The sequence below is a fragment of the Podarcis tiliguerta genome (assembly GCF_965153285.1).
Source record: "Podarcis tiliguerta genome assembly, chromosome: 1".
In the NCBI taxonomy this organism is placed as follows: domain Eukaryota; kingdom Metazoa; phylum Chordata; class Lepidosauria; order Squamata; family Lacertidae; genus Podarcis; species Podarcis tiliguerta.
The window spans coordinates 2,588,375-2,605,142 of NC_139534.1; the positions used below are offsets into that span (position 1 = coordinate 2,588,375).

A 16,768-nucleotide genomic window follows, 5' to 3' on the forward strand; every position below is an offset into this window, starting at 1 on the left:
AACAGAAATATAGTGTCCAGATCAAGGGAAGTAAGAGTACCACTCTATTCTGCCTTGGTCAGACCACACATGTGCCACAGTTTAAGAAGGATATTGACAAGATGGAACGTGTGCAGAGGAGGGTAACCAGGATGATCAAAGGTCTTGAAACCAAGCCTTATGAGGAACAGTTGAGGGAGCTGAGTATGTTTAGCCTGAAAAAGAGGAGAGTGAGAGGAGATAGGATAGTCATCTTCAAATATCTAAGGGGCTTGGAAGAAGGACCATGCTTGTTTTCTCCTGCTCTGGAGGATAGGACTTGTACCTTGAATCAAGAAAGGACATTTCAACTAAACATCAGGAAGAACTTTCTGACAGTAAGAGCTGTTTGCCAGTCAAACTGACTCCTTCGGGAGGTTGTGAACTCTCCTTCCTTGGAAGTTTTTAAGCAGAAGTTGGATGGCCATCTGTCATAGACCATAGAATTGTAGAATTGGAAAGGGACCAAGGGTCATCTAGTCCAACCCCCTGCGTTAGTTAGGATTCCTGAAATACAGGGGGTTGGACTAGATGACCCTTGGGGTACCTTCCAATTCTGCATTTCTATGATTCTTTGAACGGAAAAAAATGCAGATGGACTGGGAAAGAATAAGATTAATGAGCATTAAGACTGGGATGTAAATCATGTAAAATCCAAGGACTGATTAATTTTCTTGAATTTTTTTCTAATAATTGAAATTTATTTCTCTTCATAGATTTTGTAGTTGCTTTGAGAATATTACTTGTTTGCTGTATGTACTCTAGTATTTCCCGTTTCCCCAAGCGTTCCAGATGTGTAAATACCTGCTCAAGAACATTTTGATTATTAAAACAAAAAAACCAAACAAAGCTACTCTAAATCGGTAGAAGGAGAAAATGTGTTTTCATTGGCAAGAATATAAAAGATTTATTCACCTTCTAGATTTTAAGAATTATAGCACTGTCGGAAAAGTGCATTCCTTGGCAAAACATGGTGCACATTACATAGACAAGAAATAATTACTGCATTTGTTGAGAGCTGTTTATAGAACAAAAATATATAGAACATATTTTGCAGGGTGAAAATCAGTTGCTTGGTAAATAACACTCTGCATGGTTTGACAGTAATGAGGAATTTTATCTACATCTACTAAAATCACAGTTTGCAACAGCTGTTTTATGTTTTATCTACTCTTTCTGAGGCAAGTATGCTAATATTTGATATTACAGTGTTTAAAATCAAAGTTCTCTGCTTGATCTTCAGCTGATGTAAATCAGCAAACGAGATCAATATCAGCTGATGAGATGGTTGTGGCTCAAGCACAGCACACCTGAGCGGAACAGCTGTCCCCTATGAAGTTCTTCAGCCCGTTGCTGAAATCTTCACTGTATGTTGCATTCATCATTTTACTTTTTGTAAATCTCTTTGAGGGGTTTCTTAAAGCTTAGTGTGCAGGCTGAATGACATGCCTGGAGATGCTCCTCCAGGTATGCAGGTCCAAATCCATTTAGGGCTTTAAAAGTCAACACCAACATTTTGAATTGTGTTAGGAAATGTACTGGGAGCCAATGAAGATCCTTTAGGACTAGTGTTCTGTGGTCCCGGCTGCCACTCCCAGTCACCAATCCGCATTCAGGATTAGTTGTAGTTTCCGAGTCACCTTCAAAGGTAGCCCCACGTAGAACGCATTGCAGTAATCCAAGTGGGAGATAACCAGCGCATGCACCACTCTGCGGGCAGGTAGGGTCTTAGCTTGTGTACCAGATGGAGCTGGTAGACAGCTGCCCTGGACACATTTCTCCATTCCATGCTGTCTACCAGCTCCACCTGGTACGCAGGCTAAGACCCTACCTGCCCGCGGACTGTCTCACCAGAGTGGTGCATGCTCTAGTTATCTCCCGCTTGGACTACTGTAACGCGCTCTACGTGGGGCTACCTTTGAAGGTGACCCGGAAACTGCAATTAATCCAGAATGCGGCAGCTAGACTGGATGCGCATAAAATGGTCACCACTTGGTGACCTTGGAAGTCGAATGAAATCTGTTCCAGAAGTCCGTTCAACTTCCAAAACTTTCGAAAACCAAAGCACAGCTTCTCATTGGCTGCAGGAAGGTCCTGCAGCCAATCGCAAGCCGTGCAAGCCCAGTCAGACGTTCGGCTTCCAAAAATAGTTTGCAAACCAGAACAGTCACTTCCGGGTTTGAGACGTTCAGGAGCCAAAACGTTCGGGAACTAAGCTGTTCGACTTCCAAGGTACGACTGTATATGGTAGTAAGAGTCATTTATGAACAAACTTCCCAAACATGTTTCTTATAGTGTATTGGCTAACAATTAAGTTACTGTCCCTTTCCTCTAGTTGGGCTGAAAAGTTCTGAATAATGGTACGGGTTGAGCTGTGAATAATAAGTCCTTAAAATTCAAGCACTTCCCTGATACTTTTTACTTTGCTACATCTTTCTGGAGAAACAACAGATTCCTCTCCACATGCATAGCAGAAATCAATGCAGATTATCAATATCCCCCTCTGCAGGTAATAAAATGCCAAGCAGTGTTTCTGTCTATCTATAGTGATCCTCCAGAATTGCTTTAAATTGGTTCTGATGTGTATAAAAATCATTTCCTTAATGATCAAAGTTTTTCTTTCTCCCCATGACATGTTATTTCATATCCACTACACATAATAGATGCTTGCTTCCTTCTCTGTCCAGCTATGGGATACTAGGCAACTAAAATTCATGTAGGAGAGCAGGAATTAGAAGAAATGACTGTTTTGGGCCCTTTGAAGACTGTTTTGCTTATGCATTTGAGCAAAATCTGAAAAACCATTCTTTTGATTTATTTCTAAATGACATTTTAATGCCTTTTATTACTTTCTTCCTTTTAGTGGGGAAAAGCTCCCACTCTGGCTTCTTATTCTCATATACTGTTCCATTCTTGATACCAGTGTGGGGGTAAGTGCTGCAGAACCAGGAAATCTGCAGTTTTATGTACAGTGTTTAGGTTAAAGAGGCTTTACTTCTGTTATAATTCCATTATGTAAATAACAGAATTAAATATAGGAAACAACCCTAATTACATCCATGTTTATCCATATTAATGCATCAGTCTAATATGCTATGGTAAATTGTCAATTTCTTCTGCACTCATTAGAACATTTTCTCTCTCTTTTTATCAATTGCACTATAAAAATACTGTGGCATCCATTGAAATATACTGCTAAAAAAAATCTGTAAAAAAAAAATTATATGTAAATCTGCCTGAAGAAAAGGTGTTGCAACATCATTAGTATTGTAGGGGGAAATCCCATGGTTGGAATTTGACCTGGTAGTCCCATGTGGGTCCAACTGTGTCTTAGGTCTGAAGAGTCCCAAGCACAGCTCTTAAACATATCCTGACTTGTGTGCTGATGGCCCACCCTATTCTGTTTTACCTGGGGGGAAACACTGTTTACAGCTAAATCAGAACAAACGTCCAGCGGTGTAGGAAGCCCCACCAGCGCCTGGGACATACACACTGTGCCATGGGGGTTGGGCATGCCATGAAGCGGGTTGCAGGCCAGAGCGATTGTTTCCCAGGCGCCCAGCACATGGGAGGGAGGCAGCTGGTAGTGTGCCTGCACTGCTTTTTTGGGTAGCGTTGGGCCCAAAAGGGACATGATGCCCGGAAGGACGTGGCAGCTTGGGTGCCCTGCAGGCCCAGTGCTACCCAGGGAGATCGGCCCCTCCCACATCCCCATAGCCCCGCCACTGCAGATTGACATTTGTTCCAATTCAGCAGTAAACAGCAGGCTTTGTCCAGGGGAAACAGTGAGAGAAAAACCCCTCTCTTGGACCCATGGCTTTAAATCAGGGAACAAAGGAAAGTGTGGATGGGCCCTATGACCTGCTGGATCAGATGAAGAGTCCATGCAGTTCTGCATCCTGTTTCCAAAAAGGCTTCTTTCTGAGAAGCACTCAAGCAGGGCATGAAGGCCGCCCCCACTTTGAACATGCATGCACCAGCCGGCATTCAGAGGCATCCTGCCTTGCTGCATGAAGGTTTTATGCAGTTGTTGCTGGCATGCTTACTGACACCTACATGCTTATGCAAGCTGAACTGGGGAGGGGGTGATTTCAACTAGCAGAAGGCACAGGGTTTCCATGTCATGAAATGTGCCTTGAAGGCCCTTTGAAACCAGGGGTTTGGAGGAACTGCACCCCACATGCAACTTTGGCTGTGATTTGGTCATGTGTTACTGATGTAAGCACCAAATGCACTAAGGATTTGCTAAGAACAACTCAACTACTAAATGTTAGTTGCCTAGAAGATGTCAACTGAGAACTAATATAGCAAAAACTAATTTGTATCCTATCTGTGAGGATCTCATGGTATGAGATGGCGGAGGAAGGTGGCAGGATCATGAGACAAATGCAGCCTCGTTTCTTCCGCCATCAGTAATTTGGCTTTAACAACCCAGCAAATTAATCTTGTCTAGTTTTGCATTCTCAAGGAATCTACCATGCAGTAACAAATTAAATTAAACAGCTTCAATATACCAGCATGATTTTTGTTTTAGCAAACAGTTCTCATGAGGAGAAGGATTGCATATTGTATATAACAAAAGTGGTTCTGTTACTTTTTACTTATTTGGCATCAGTTGAGCATGGAAGATGAGCATGGAAAACATGTTCATCCTTCATTCCACGTTGTTGCTGATGGAAGAACAAGATCCATGTTTGCATAAGCAAATGAGATTTATACCTCCAGTGTGCATGAAACTGAAAGAAAGGGAAAGTATGGGAGAAAATAGTTCCCCAATGGGAGCGTATTTATTTAGGTATTGAATTTATATACCTCCCTTAGGGCTTAGGGTGGTTCACAGAACAAAAACAAAATATAAAACCACAATATCTGTAATCATATGAGAATGTGTTGGATATTTCTGGGTCCAATGGCTTATTTAAATTGGGCTGCATTAGCCCTAAACAAAATACAGTTCCTCATCTCAGCTTAGTTTTACAAGTAACATCTAAATTAAGAATATTTACTTTTGTTTAAGGGGAAGGTTCAGGACATGAGAAGTTTACCAATGAAGTGACAAGTTAGCATGCAGGAACTATCAGTTTTGCAAGGTTCATATGTTCCTTTCGCTTACGCAATATGATAGAAAGCAGGCATTTAGTCAACAGCCCTGAGGCTGAGCCCTGGTTAAAGCCTGATTCAGCCACAGTCACTATCTCTGCTGCTATGGCACCAGGAAGATAACCATCTTTTGGACCAGGAGCACTGGGGAGATTTGATCTGCCACCTTCTCCCAAGAGTCTCAATTTAGCAACATAGGTTAGCATTCTCTCTCTTCCTCGTATGTGTGTGTGTGTGTGTGTGTGTGTGTGTGTGAGAGAGAGAGAGAGAGAGAGAGCCCACCCTCACTGCTAGCGCCCCCCCCACTGGTATGCACACCTGAAGGACCACCCACTGCTACAACCATCCCTTGGCAGCATAAAGGTGGTTCATTCTCACTCCTGCTCTGAAGGTCTGCTTCATAGATGCAACTAGATTGCTTGATTTCCGTACACTTTATAGCTGAATGTGCAAACTGGCTATATGGAAAAGCTTTTAGTTACAGGCACCTGAGAAAGATGTGAAAATTCTGTCTTGGCTATTAATCTGTGATGACTTTTTTTATACATTTCAAGTTCCTCTTTCACATCCTGCTGAAGCCTGCTCATAGGATCTCAATCATGTACAAACATAAGTTGTGTTGCCTTCAGTACAAGATAAAGTAATTGAAACTTACAGCAGTTTAGTGACGCAGAAGGCTTCACAACATAGGACAGGTTCTTATGGGGTTCAAATTAGAAAGACTCCTGTTGAGTACTAGGGTGGTTGCAGTTTATGTCTATAGTGCAGTGGTTTTCAGCCAGTGTGCCGTGGCACCCTGGGGTGCTGGCAACACTGGTCTCTGTCCCTCTTTCCTTCTCTCCGTCCTCTGATGCCCTCTTGCATCTCTGCCTCCCAAAGGCTTGCACAGCTGTTTGTTGCAGCAGCCCTGGCTACAAGCTCCCCAGGCGAATGGTGCTTCTGGGTGCTGGTTACCAGGAGCTGAAGTGGCCTCAGAGTAAGCAAGCAAGCAGGCAAGGGAGCCCAGCCAGCTAGTCCACCAGTCCTTGCTGTTGGGAATGGACAGACAAGCGCCAAGCCCCTGTGGAGACGTGTAAGGAGGCACATCTCTTTGGGATAGGGGGGCAGCTCAGAGACCAGGGGCAGCAGCAGCAGCTGTCAAGAGGACTCCAGAGGAGGCTGAGGGCACACTCCACAAGGGAGGGTGTTCAAAAAAGGGTGAGAAGCTGCCAGCTCTGCAGGCAAGGGGTGACATAACTGGGCTCCTGAGCCCCACGGGGTGCCACAGAAAGAATGTAGTTGGTCAAGGGAGCCATGGACTCAAAAAGGTTGAAACCTCTGGTATAATGAATCAGCCCTATAAAATATACATGCAAGTTATAGATCCTTTACCCTTCTCTATGTATTTTACTTACTTACTTACTTACTTACACACACACACACAAGCATATTTTAGACCAGGGGTCAGCAACCTTTTTCACCCATGGGCCGGTCCACCGTCCCTCAGACCATGTGGTGGGCTGGACTATCTTTGGGGGGGTGGGGGGGTGGAAATGAACGAATTCCTATGCCCCACAAATACCCCAGAGATGCATTTTAAATAAAAGGACATATTCTACTCATGTAAAAACACGCTGATTCCCGGACCGTCCGCGGGCTGGATTGAGAAAGCGATTGGGCCGCATCCGGCCCACGGGCCTTAGGTTGTCTACCCCTGTTTTAGACTCTTACATTATAATTTCACAGGACATTTTGGAGCTGTTAATTTGAAAACGTTTTTAATCAGCAGTGAAATCCCAATTTGTTCTCACTCCCCTCAACAAGAAAATCTCTTTTTGGAGGAAAGGATGGAGTGAATTTACATTATAATGAGCAAATTCTTCAGAGCAAGTAGATCAGTGTTGACATAAAGGGTAATGGAAAAGAGACATTCCCATTTTGAGTCCTTTCATTTCCATTCTCTGTCTTACATATTCGCTTTCCTGCTGCTGAGGAAATACGTTACTTGCTTTATTCAGTCAACAATTGCAAAGCATTGTAAGTTGGCTAGAACTGAATGCGTGTGAGGAGAGCTGTTCCCTGTCAGTGCAGACACACACACACACACACACAGGGAGGCAACAAAATCTTTCGCTGAATGTTCTTGCTGCTACTTAGTTCCTAATTTCTTATAATACAGTTCTGTGATTTGCTTTAATTGAGGAATATTGTGTTGTCGTGTAGAAAGGGGCAACCTGCATGATTAGAGGGCTAGAGCAGCTTTCCAGGAAATGCTAAAATGTTTGGGATTTTTTAGCACAGAAGCAAATGATTAATTGGCAACCTGATTGAGGTTTATAAAATCATGAACGGTACATGGCAGCCTTGTCCAACCTGGTGCCCAGCAGATGCTTTGGGATACAACTCCCATGAACTGCAGTCTGGGTGGCCAAAGGACAGGGATTATGGGAGATTTGGTCCCATTGGAGAAGGAGTGTCATCCAGTTGCAGAAGGCTGGTATAGAGATAGTGACGGGAAAGAAGGGTTGAAGGGAAGAAATCGATGAGCAGTAGAAGAAAGAAAGAAAGAAAGAAAGAAAGAAAGAAAGAAAGTACTTCTTCACACATTGTATAATTAACACAGAGATGTGACAATGACTGCTGTCTTGGAAAAGATTAGACAAATTCATGGATGTTCACTTTTTCATTGGGTGTTAGCTACCTAGCTAAAAAGTGAAAGCTCCATGTTCAGGGGAAATGTACCTGGGGGCAAATAAAAATAGGAAACCTGCTGATTTCATATCTGCTTGTGAGGATTGTGGAAGCATCTCGGTGATGACAGTTGGAAATGGGATGCTGGACAAGACAGACAGTTGGTCAGAACTAACAGTTGCCTTTTGACATTCATTAAGTCTAATTAATTAATTGCCACATGATAATGCTACTCACATCTGTAAAACGCTCCTCATTTTTATTTCTTTATTTATTAGTCTCCCCCCTTCCAAAAATGAAATTCAAAGCAGCTTTCAAATATTGTATGCCAAGGATGCTGAATATTGAAATATCGAATTCTTCAAAGTTAATTGTACAAAATAATTTTATACAAATGTGTTTTGGTGTTATTAGTTTGATATTTCAGTAGTTGTAGAATAGAGGGGTGGTGTTTAATTTTTTATATAAAGGTGTGATGGGAAAAGGGAACCATGGATGGGAGTTGGTGTGGTGTTTGGGTGGCCTTCGCGAGGAAAAGGAAGACCGAATCTGCAACTTAAACAGAGTGATGCCTTGAACTCTTTGACAGGCTCCCCAAATGTTGATTGAGGTAGTTATGAGGCATGAGTGATGCTCCCTGCCTTGAATGGCTTTCCAAAGATGTGCGTCCAGCCCATATAATGCACAGGCAGAAGAATGACTCAAACACGGAATATTATGGGTAAAAATGCTGTATATAGCACATAAATATGTGAGATTCAGCTATGTCAATGTATTATCAATTACAGAAAGTTGATTCATTATATCTGCACAAGCGTTATCAATTTGATCTGAGTTCTTTGGTAACCTGTTAGCTTCAGAAGAAGCACAAACTACACTTTTGTATCCACTGCTGTTTGATGGATTTCCCACAGACTAGCACGAGATCACCTTACAGATAAAATAGGTTTTAAATACAATTTCTTTCTATCTTTCCAGTACTGCCAACTCTACAAAATAAAGCATACATTAATAGTGGCTTTGCTGGGGACTTTAGGTTGTTTCTGATATTGCACTTACAGTGTTTCTTTCAGACAATGAGGCTTCCTATCCTCTTCCCCCTCCTCCCTCAGAATCTGCTCCAGTCTGGAGCAGGTTTTTAGAGGGGGGAGCTGCAGGGGAGGAGAGAGGATGGGCAGGTTCCATTGCGCACACGGAGGTCTGCTGCGCTAGCTAGCAGAACAGCAGTGTGGGGTATGACCCAGTACACTTAATATTTCTTATAGCTACAGCTTTCTCGCTTATTTCAATGAAAGGAACCAATCCAGGTGTCTTCATTTCTGAGCACAGATTGTCTGTCTACAAAACCAAATTATACATTATGAGGTCCCATCTATTTCAGAGGGCTTCATGCCTTCCATTGAAATTGGTTGAACTGACAGGTGTTTAACTTTGGATGAATCGTTCCCATTGTCATTTAAAAACACTGAGATTCCAAGTGCAGAGCAATCCACATCTAAACCAATAACTTCATGCAGTAGGAAATGTAGAGCTTAGTCTGTTGCAGTATAAGAATATATTCCTAATCCTCTAGAAGGCAATTGAAGTTTTAATTAAATATATAGTGTTTCAAAAATATCCATTTTTGTTTATTGTTGTTTCTCAAAGTAAAATTTAGCTTCCAACAGCCTACTAAGAAAAATAAAATAAAATACATTTTACTGGTTTGAAAAGCTGAAAGGGTATTAGCCCTCTACCAGACATAGTATTTTTAGGACACATGGGGGGGGGGCATTTTTTCCCTTCTCAGTGATTGCCCATGGAGCCTGGCTGCAAGTGAAATCCATATGTAATACTTCTGTCAGCAAAGCCTTACTAGAAAAGAGCTTATAATAGATATTCACATCTGCTCCTTTGGACACCCTAATCCATCGCAGAGATCTTTGCTGTGTCAGGCTTTGTTTTAGATGAAGTAGCCCAGTAGTTATAAATGTGTGCAAATTAGGGCATATTTATCATGCTTAGACTGGCTTCTCTTGTACTTATATCAGTGTCCCTCCTCTAAGTGTGGAGTGTGCAGAAATGTGCTGAAATAACTTGGAAAGTTAAGCCTGCGCTTTCTCCTCTAGCAAATTCAAAATCTAAAGCAAATTTTCCTCAGCCCTTCATGCTTTGCTTGTTTATTCCATCCTCATCCTCATTCTGTTTACTTGTTTAATTCCTTTCTCCATTCTCTGAGTTGTGTAACTAGAATTTAGTACAGCGTATCCTATAGCAGAATTAATTATTCTGTTTTCTGCTTCATTTTTGCAAATTCTGCAAACCATCACTAATAGAATTCCAAGCAGAGGAAAACAGGATACATCTCAAGAAAGAGAACAGACATTGGGTTGGATCAAGATTAAGTTAGTTGAGTTTAGGTTCCATGGAACTCAGTGGTTCATGATCTAAGTCCCACGCATTTCAATGGGACTTAAGTGCATTTAAGGATGCAGTCTAAACCCTGGCCAGGGCCTGGCATGGTTTAACACAGTAGTTGTGCTATTGCCTTACCCATAGCCCTGCTGCTCATCTTGGCCAGGATGGAAATGAGGCAGGGCTGTATCTGGTGCTCAGTGCCCTGTGCCAGTTTGGACCCAGTGCCATCACGTGACTGCACAGAGGGCCATCTCAGCCCCTCTCCACCTCTGGAGCACACCATTTTGGGATTTCCACTAGTCGCCACCAGACAGGGATCTTGCCTGTCTGCACATTCAGTGGGTGGAAGGGGAGCTCCATGCCAGCAGGCTGAGGATGGCATCACCCTACAGGAGGAGCCTGGCAGGGTTGGGTGAAGGAGAACTTCTGCCCAATCCAGCACCCACCCACCAACCTGGTGCAAAGGGGATTGGGGCTGCACCCTCAGCTAGATTAACTCTAGCTCATTGTCAGTTGAAGCTTCTGTCTAAAATTCACATAAAAGTCTTGGATCAATGTAATAATTCATAACCTCAAATTCTTCTACTGACGTTAGCCATGGCAAAGTCTCATTGAAAGCAATAGAGTAGAACCCATTGAAAGTAGTGGGTACCCAACTTCACACAGCTGTTGCAAAGATGCAAGAAATAAGGTTAAAAAGGTAAGTTGGTCATTAGAAGGATCAGGTGGACACCCATTTAGTATTAAGAAGTCATGCAGGAAGGCCCATTCTGAACTGTGAAAATGCACCCCGAGGCGTGGGGGGATAGAGCAGGTTTTAAAAGGAGTATAAGATAAAATGCATTGGCACAGTGAGTCTCATTGAAACTATGAAGTGAGATAGTTGCAATGTTAAATCCCACTGCTTCAATCAGATCAACATTTATTATATGTGCATGTGCACCTATCCTCAGAATGGCAAGTTACTATTGGCTTCTGGGACTATTTATGAATTAAGGAGAAGGGATAACGGCAGCAGCAGCAGCAATAACAACAGCAACAATAATTTTATTATGGGAGGGCACTCCAAAGGGAGGGCATTCCACCATCAAGAAGGCCCTCTGCCTTGTTTCCTGTAACTTCACTTCACACAGTGAGGGAACCACCAGAAGGCCCTCAGAACTGGACCTCAGTGTCCAGGCTGAACAATGGGGGTGGAGTTGTTCCTTCAAGTCAGCCTTTGACCTGGAAAAAACAAATTCTTCATCTTTGGGTAATTTTTTAAACCATATACCAGAACACACAAAGGGCTTATAATCACCCTGAGTGTATTTTGAACTTTCTGCTTTACCCCAAAAGTGCTTGTAATCATTACTTGAATTGCAGTGATGTCTTTCTTGGAAGGACCACATCTGCTTTGAAATGATTTTATTGATTTTTGATTGTACGTGAAGCTCATGATTATTACATTTAATTTATGAGGAGTTTCTCAGGTACATTTAGAGAGTAATTCAAATATATAACATACCAGATCCTAGCTTAACTTTAGCTGTTAAGTGATCTCTCTACAATAGCATATTGGGGTAGAATCAAAGAATTGTAGAGTTGGAAGGGACCCAAAGGTCATCTAGTCCAACCCGCTGCAATGCAGGAATCTCAGCTAAAGCATCCATGACAGATGGCCCTCCCACTTCTGCTTACAAACCTCCAAAGAAGAAGAGTCCACCACCTCCCAAGGCAGTCTGTTCCACTGTCAAACAGCTCTTTCTGTCAGAAAGGTTTTCCTGATATTTAGCCAGCATCTTTTTCTCCTCCTTCTCCTTTAAAAAAAAATGGTTTCCTGTTTGTGATTCTGGTATAGTACTAGCAATTTGGATTCTAATATCCTTGGACAGTGTTCCAATGTCCTAACAGTTCCCCTACCTATGAGTGGTAGCCTATACTTCATGGTAGAGGGCAGTGATATGGCATAGAGAAGTGGGAACATTTGCAATCCCACTTCTAAGTTCCTCATGAAGCCTAGCCAGGTGAGTAAGGAACATGGGATGATAGTGCTACATTGCCAGAGCTTTAGAAGAGCAGCACTGGACCAGCTAACAGTACCCTTCTCAGTAGCTCCAAGTAACTTTAGCAAGTAGAAAGACCCTCAGGAAGCTGGAGGCATATTGGAAGAGTTATTCAGATTCATTATAATATTGATAACAATTTATTAAACTTCTATACTGCCCTTCACCTGAAGATCCTGGGGAGGTTTGCAATATAAAAACAAAAATACATACCATAGTAACAAACAATAACACCCCTCCACACACACACGAACAGTTTAAAATGCCATAGATTGTTCAATCCCCCAAAGGCCTGGGAGAAGAGGAATGTTTTTACTTGGTGCCTAAAGATATGTAGTGAAGGCACTAGGCAAGCCTCCCCGGGGAGAGCATCTCGCAAGCCGGGAGCCACGGTAGAAAAGGCCTGTCCTTGTGTTGCCATCCTCTGGACTTATCACAGAGGGGGCACACAAAGAAGGGCCTCAGATGATGATTACAGGGTCCAGGACACTACATATTGGGAAGAAGTGGTCCTTGAGGTATTGCAGTCCTGAGCTGTTTTAGGCTTTGTAGCCTAAAACCAGAACTTTAAATTGGGCCTAGAAACTAATTGTCAGCCAGTGCCAGGCCAGGATTGGCATTATATGCTGTTTTGCCCCAGTGAGCATCCTGGCCATTGCATTCTGCACCAGCTGAGGTTTCCAAACCGTCTTCAGAGGCAGCCTAAATCACAACAGGAAGGGGCTGCAGTCAATATTCAGATCACCCTCTTCCTGCCCAGTTGAGAAAAGAAGGTCCAAGGTGTAGCCTGTCACATGCATTGGGTTGATGACCTGTTGGGGCAGCCCCACAGTCATCATGGCAGTCCTGTGCTGGACCTCTTCAGGGTCTCTTTCCATGGATTCCATCATGTGTCCAGGGTCAAAAGGATTTGAGCTATCCCTCCCAACTCTTGACCTTGAGGCTGTCACAGGTTCCTGCTGTGGGAACCTCTGCTTGGCTGAAGGAATGCTACCAATAAAACATGTACTTCCCTTTAGCCACCCAAATTTTCATGCTGGAACACTGAGTTACTGGCAATAGAGGGCAACAGAGGGCAGTGTGTATGTACAGCCTTTGCCTCAATCAGGCTTTTAGGTTTGTAATGGAGTTGGATGGAGTTGGAAGTTCCAGCTCTTGCCAGTTTTTGGAAAATGTAGATCTCTGCTGCTTCTAGATATCCTCCCCAGCCGTCTTTGACACCCTTTTCTGTCCTCCACATTCCCAATCTCTCTCTCTCTATGGGTTACAAATAAATGATTCTTGCTCAGCATCTGATATAATTTATGTTTTCAATAGCTAGTTGCATTTTAGAGCCATTGAAATGCCTATTCTCTCTGGTCCATACTTTTACCTAGATTACAGAGTAAGCATTCAAGAGGGCTCCCCCACTTCCTTCAAATCAAGTTGGAAGCTCCTAGTTTTTGACTCCATTGCAAGGAGGGGTATTGCAGGAAATGGACCTCTTTGTGTACGTACTGGGCATCCTCTGTTTCCAAGGGTTTGCTGGATAAGTAGCTGTCTTCAGTTTGGGGGGCAGTTTTTGACTTCAATGCATAGCAAATGTTCATGCTCTCATTGCTAAACATTTATGGCCCCTTACAATCTAAATTTTATTTATACATATACCTATGGTAAAAATATTATGCAAAAAAATTAAGGCTTATTTTTAAAAATAATTTTATTGATTTGCATATTTAATTTACAGATTTATTTCATGTTTTAATTCATAATTTTGCTTCCTGATTACAGAATATGAATGACTGGACTAAAGGCATTTCAGCCTTATATTAAACAATGGTCCCCACAGTTTTGTTTACTTGAATGGCAGTGTGAAATCCTCAGGTTTATTTAATCACTCTCAGATCTAATCTCTTTTAAACATTGATTTTATGTACTTTGTGCTAAAAGTGCTTGCTTATCTGAGTCTCAGTTATATGCAGAAAATGGATAAATTGAATGTGAGAGTCTACAGCCTCAGGCACGGAGCTGCCAAAGTTGCTTCTTTACTCTTGTCTTCTGGACCTCTGATCTCCTTGCTCTATGTTATAGGTCGTATTGTAGCTCTCGCAAGCAACGATGGAACTGTTAAGACCTTAGAACTCAAATCGGGTCATCTGTCCAGCTTGTTGGGCCATGAAGATGAAGTTCAGAGCATCGTTTTTGATCACAAGGCAGAACATCTGGTCTCGGGTGGCTCTGATGGTACCGTTCGCATTTGGAACTGAGGCACTTGTCCACTATTTTATTAAATCTCACAGTAATTCTCCTGCACCCTCCTAGCAGTGCCGGTGGCTTAAACTGTATTTCCATTATCTGAAATAAAGCAAAGTTTTCATATCTTAGTTTAATTTTATATATATATATGTACACACACTATCTTTTTGCAATCATGCCTGTTTATTTGGCAATAAAGAATGCATGAAAGGAAGCTATCATTTGGCATTTTCCTCGAGAAATAGCTTTACAATGACGCCTAATGACAGAGGAGATGAATTGCAGGGGAAATTATCCCCACCACCAAGGTACTACAGCACAAGGCAGAAGAGAAAATATACTTTTCTGGCAGTGGTGCTATATTTAACTTGTTCTAACCTCTAAATTCAACTACACTTTAGCGTTCAATACAGATCTACACACACACACAAACACAAATGTATTTTTTAAAGTAGTAATTCTGACTGACAGCAAAACAAGAATGTGTAAGTTTCAGACCAATGCCTTGACAGAAAGCCTTGCCTCATCATTCAGTAACTGCAGAGAGCCTCAATCTACCGACTGCCACTTCCTGGAACGTAGCCCTGCAGTCTCGTCTGATTCTACCGTTTTGAAATCGGCAGGCTTTCTGTTTTGTTTCTTTGGAAGGGAGTTGTCAAATGCAAAAGTATATTTATGGGTAATTTAGCAAATACCTTCCGTCTAGGGAAAGCTTCCCCGAGTGAACGTGGACCCATTGAGTAGAAGCGTAGGATTTGTTTTCTTCGCCCAGAGGAGCGGCACGTTCCGCCGCCTGCATGATGCAAAATGCGAATCGCCGGCTGCTGTCCGTGGTGCTGAAGGATCCCAGACTCGGCTCGACAGACTGCGCTCCGAAGGTGCTGCTGTTCAGTGCTGAATCTTGCCAAAAGTTGCTGCCGTGCTTGAAACCCACACGTCCCCTATCATTTGTTTTGGGGAGAGCCTCTGGAAAGCCACACTGACACGATGGTGCTGCTGACTGCATTTCGGTCTGGATTGGCTCTAAGCTCCAGCATGCTGTTGCTGTTGCTGTTTCTGGAATTGGAAGCATAGCACATTCTCCACCCTTGCCTGCTTTTTTGCAGATATACAGAGCGGAGTGATCTGGTGGGGGTCTTTTTTGGTGGGGGGTGGAACTGAAGATTGCAACCAAGGATATAAGGAGATAAAAGAACAATCTAGCAACAATGACCATAATTTTGGAGTGTAGCTGTATACCAAGCAGCCTCACCTCTGGACCCCCTCATGGTTGTTGATTTGAATTCTGAACACAGGGTTAAAGCTTCAGCCTCTTGGTGTATCTGCCGGGTTTCCTGTGTGAAATGGGAGGCATTGGGGAAAGGGATTTTCCATGATTCTTTCTTGGAAGTGTAATTAAGAGGACTTGCTGAAATTTTAATCTATGGTGGCCTGTAACCCTTTCCAGCTTTCACTTGGAATAGGTAAGTATACATTTTACAATGAAATAAAATGTAGACTTCTTGAGAATTTAATATCCCCTAAAATCAGAAATAATAAAAGAGAATAAATTTGTACAGTGATAGCTTTCCAGAGCTTATTTTCATGTTGAATTTTTAAACAACAGAATAGATTTTCATTCTATTCCATCCCTCCTCTCTCTATAAAAACACAGGCTAATGAAGTTCTAATAAAATACCCACAATGGCCAAATGCTGTAGGAAAGTATTGTTAACAATGTTAATCCTTTGTGAAATTTGTTTTCTTTTTATTCATAATGCTTGATTTTATTCAATAGGTTGTTCTCTGTTGTCCCCACTATAAATCAGTTTTTTTGCAATTTGCTTGTTTTCTAAAGTTTCCACAGCTTTAAGCATGGGCTCACTGGAGCCTACCTGTAGCATGTAAGTGTCTCTCTGATTGACTCCGAAAGGCAGGCTAAACAGTTCTGCAACACAAATAAAACAGAGCCAAATGCTCTTGCCACTGCTGTAGGGTGTACTCTTGTGGTAAAAGCATATCTTGAACTTCAAGTAATGAAACATTCTGAGCAGACATGTGAAACACCCAATCCCCTTCTTTGCTTTCTCTCAGCACTGAATAAACTGCTTTGTCAACAGGATCATCTAGTTTGTTCTGCAAGATGCAAGGCTTGCTTTTTCCCTGAGTCATTCTTGCTTGGCAGCATTTTATTTTTAAAAGAACCTGGAGTATATAGATGCATATACAGATGTGCATATAAATGATACACATTCATTGTGTACATGTCGATATAAAAATTACATATCCTATCATTATTAGCATCTCTATATCAGTTAGATATA

General features: G+C 42.2%; 2 protein-coding genes across 7 annotated transcripts in view; both read left to right on the forward strand.

Moving 5' to 3' along the window:
* The window catches only part of SPAG16 (sperm associated antigen 16), a 388,967-nt gene extending 374,379 nt beyond the window's left edge, over nucleotides 1-14,588 (forward strand). For both annotated transcript variants that reach the window (XM_083399945.1, XM_083399946.1), the window contains one exon: nucleotides 14,301-14,588. In XM_083399945.1, the coding sequence (XP_083256071.1) occupies nucleotides 14,301-14,476 (176 nt within the window). In that variant the 3' untranslated portion in view covers nucleotides 14,477-14,588. The remainder of the gene's footprint in view (nucleotides 1-14,300) is intronic.
* A 572-nt stretch (nucleotides 14,589-15,160) lies between these two features.
* Nucleotides 15,161-16,768, forward strand: part of VWC2L (von Willebrand factor C domain containing 2 like) — a 103,393-nt gene continuing 101,785 nt past the window's right edge. For 2 of the 5 annotated variants that reach the window (XM_083400133.1, XM_083400135.1), the window contains exon 1: nucleotides 15,162-15,928. Coding sequence is in view for 1 of the 5 variants with exons in the window: in XM_083400134.1 (XP_083256260.1) it covers nucleotides 15,889-15,928 (40 nt within the window). In the remaining 4 variants the exon portion in view is untranslated. Of the gene's footprint in view, nucleotides 15,929-16,768 lie in introns of all 5 variants that reach the window. The other 3 variants (XM_083400137.1, XM_083400136.1, XM_083400134.1) reach the window with 2 other exon arrangements.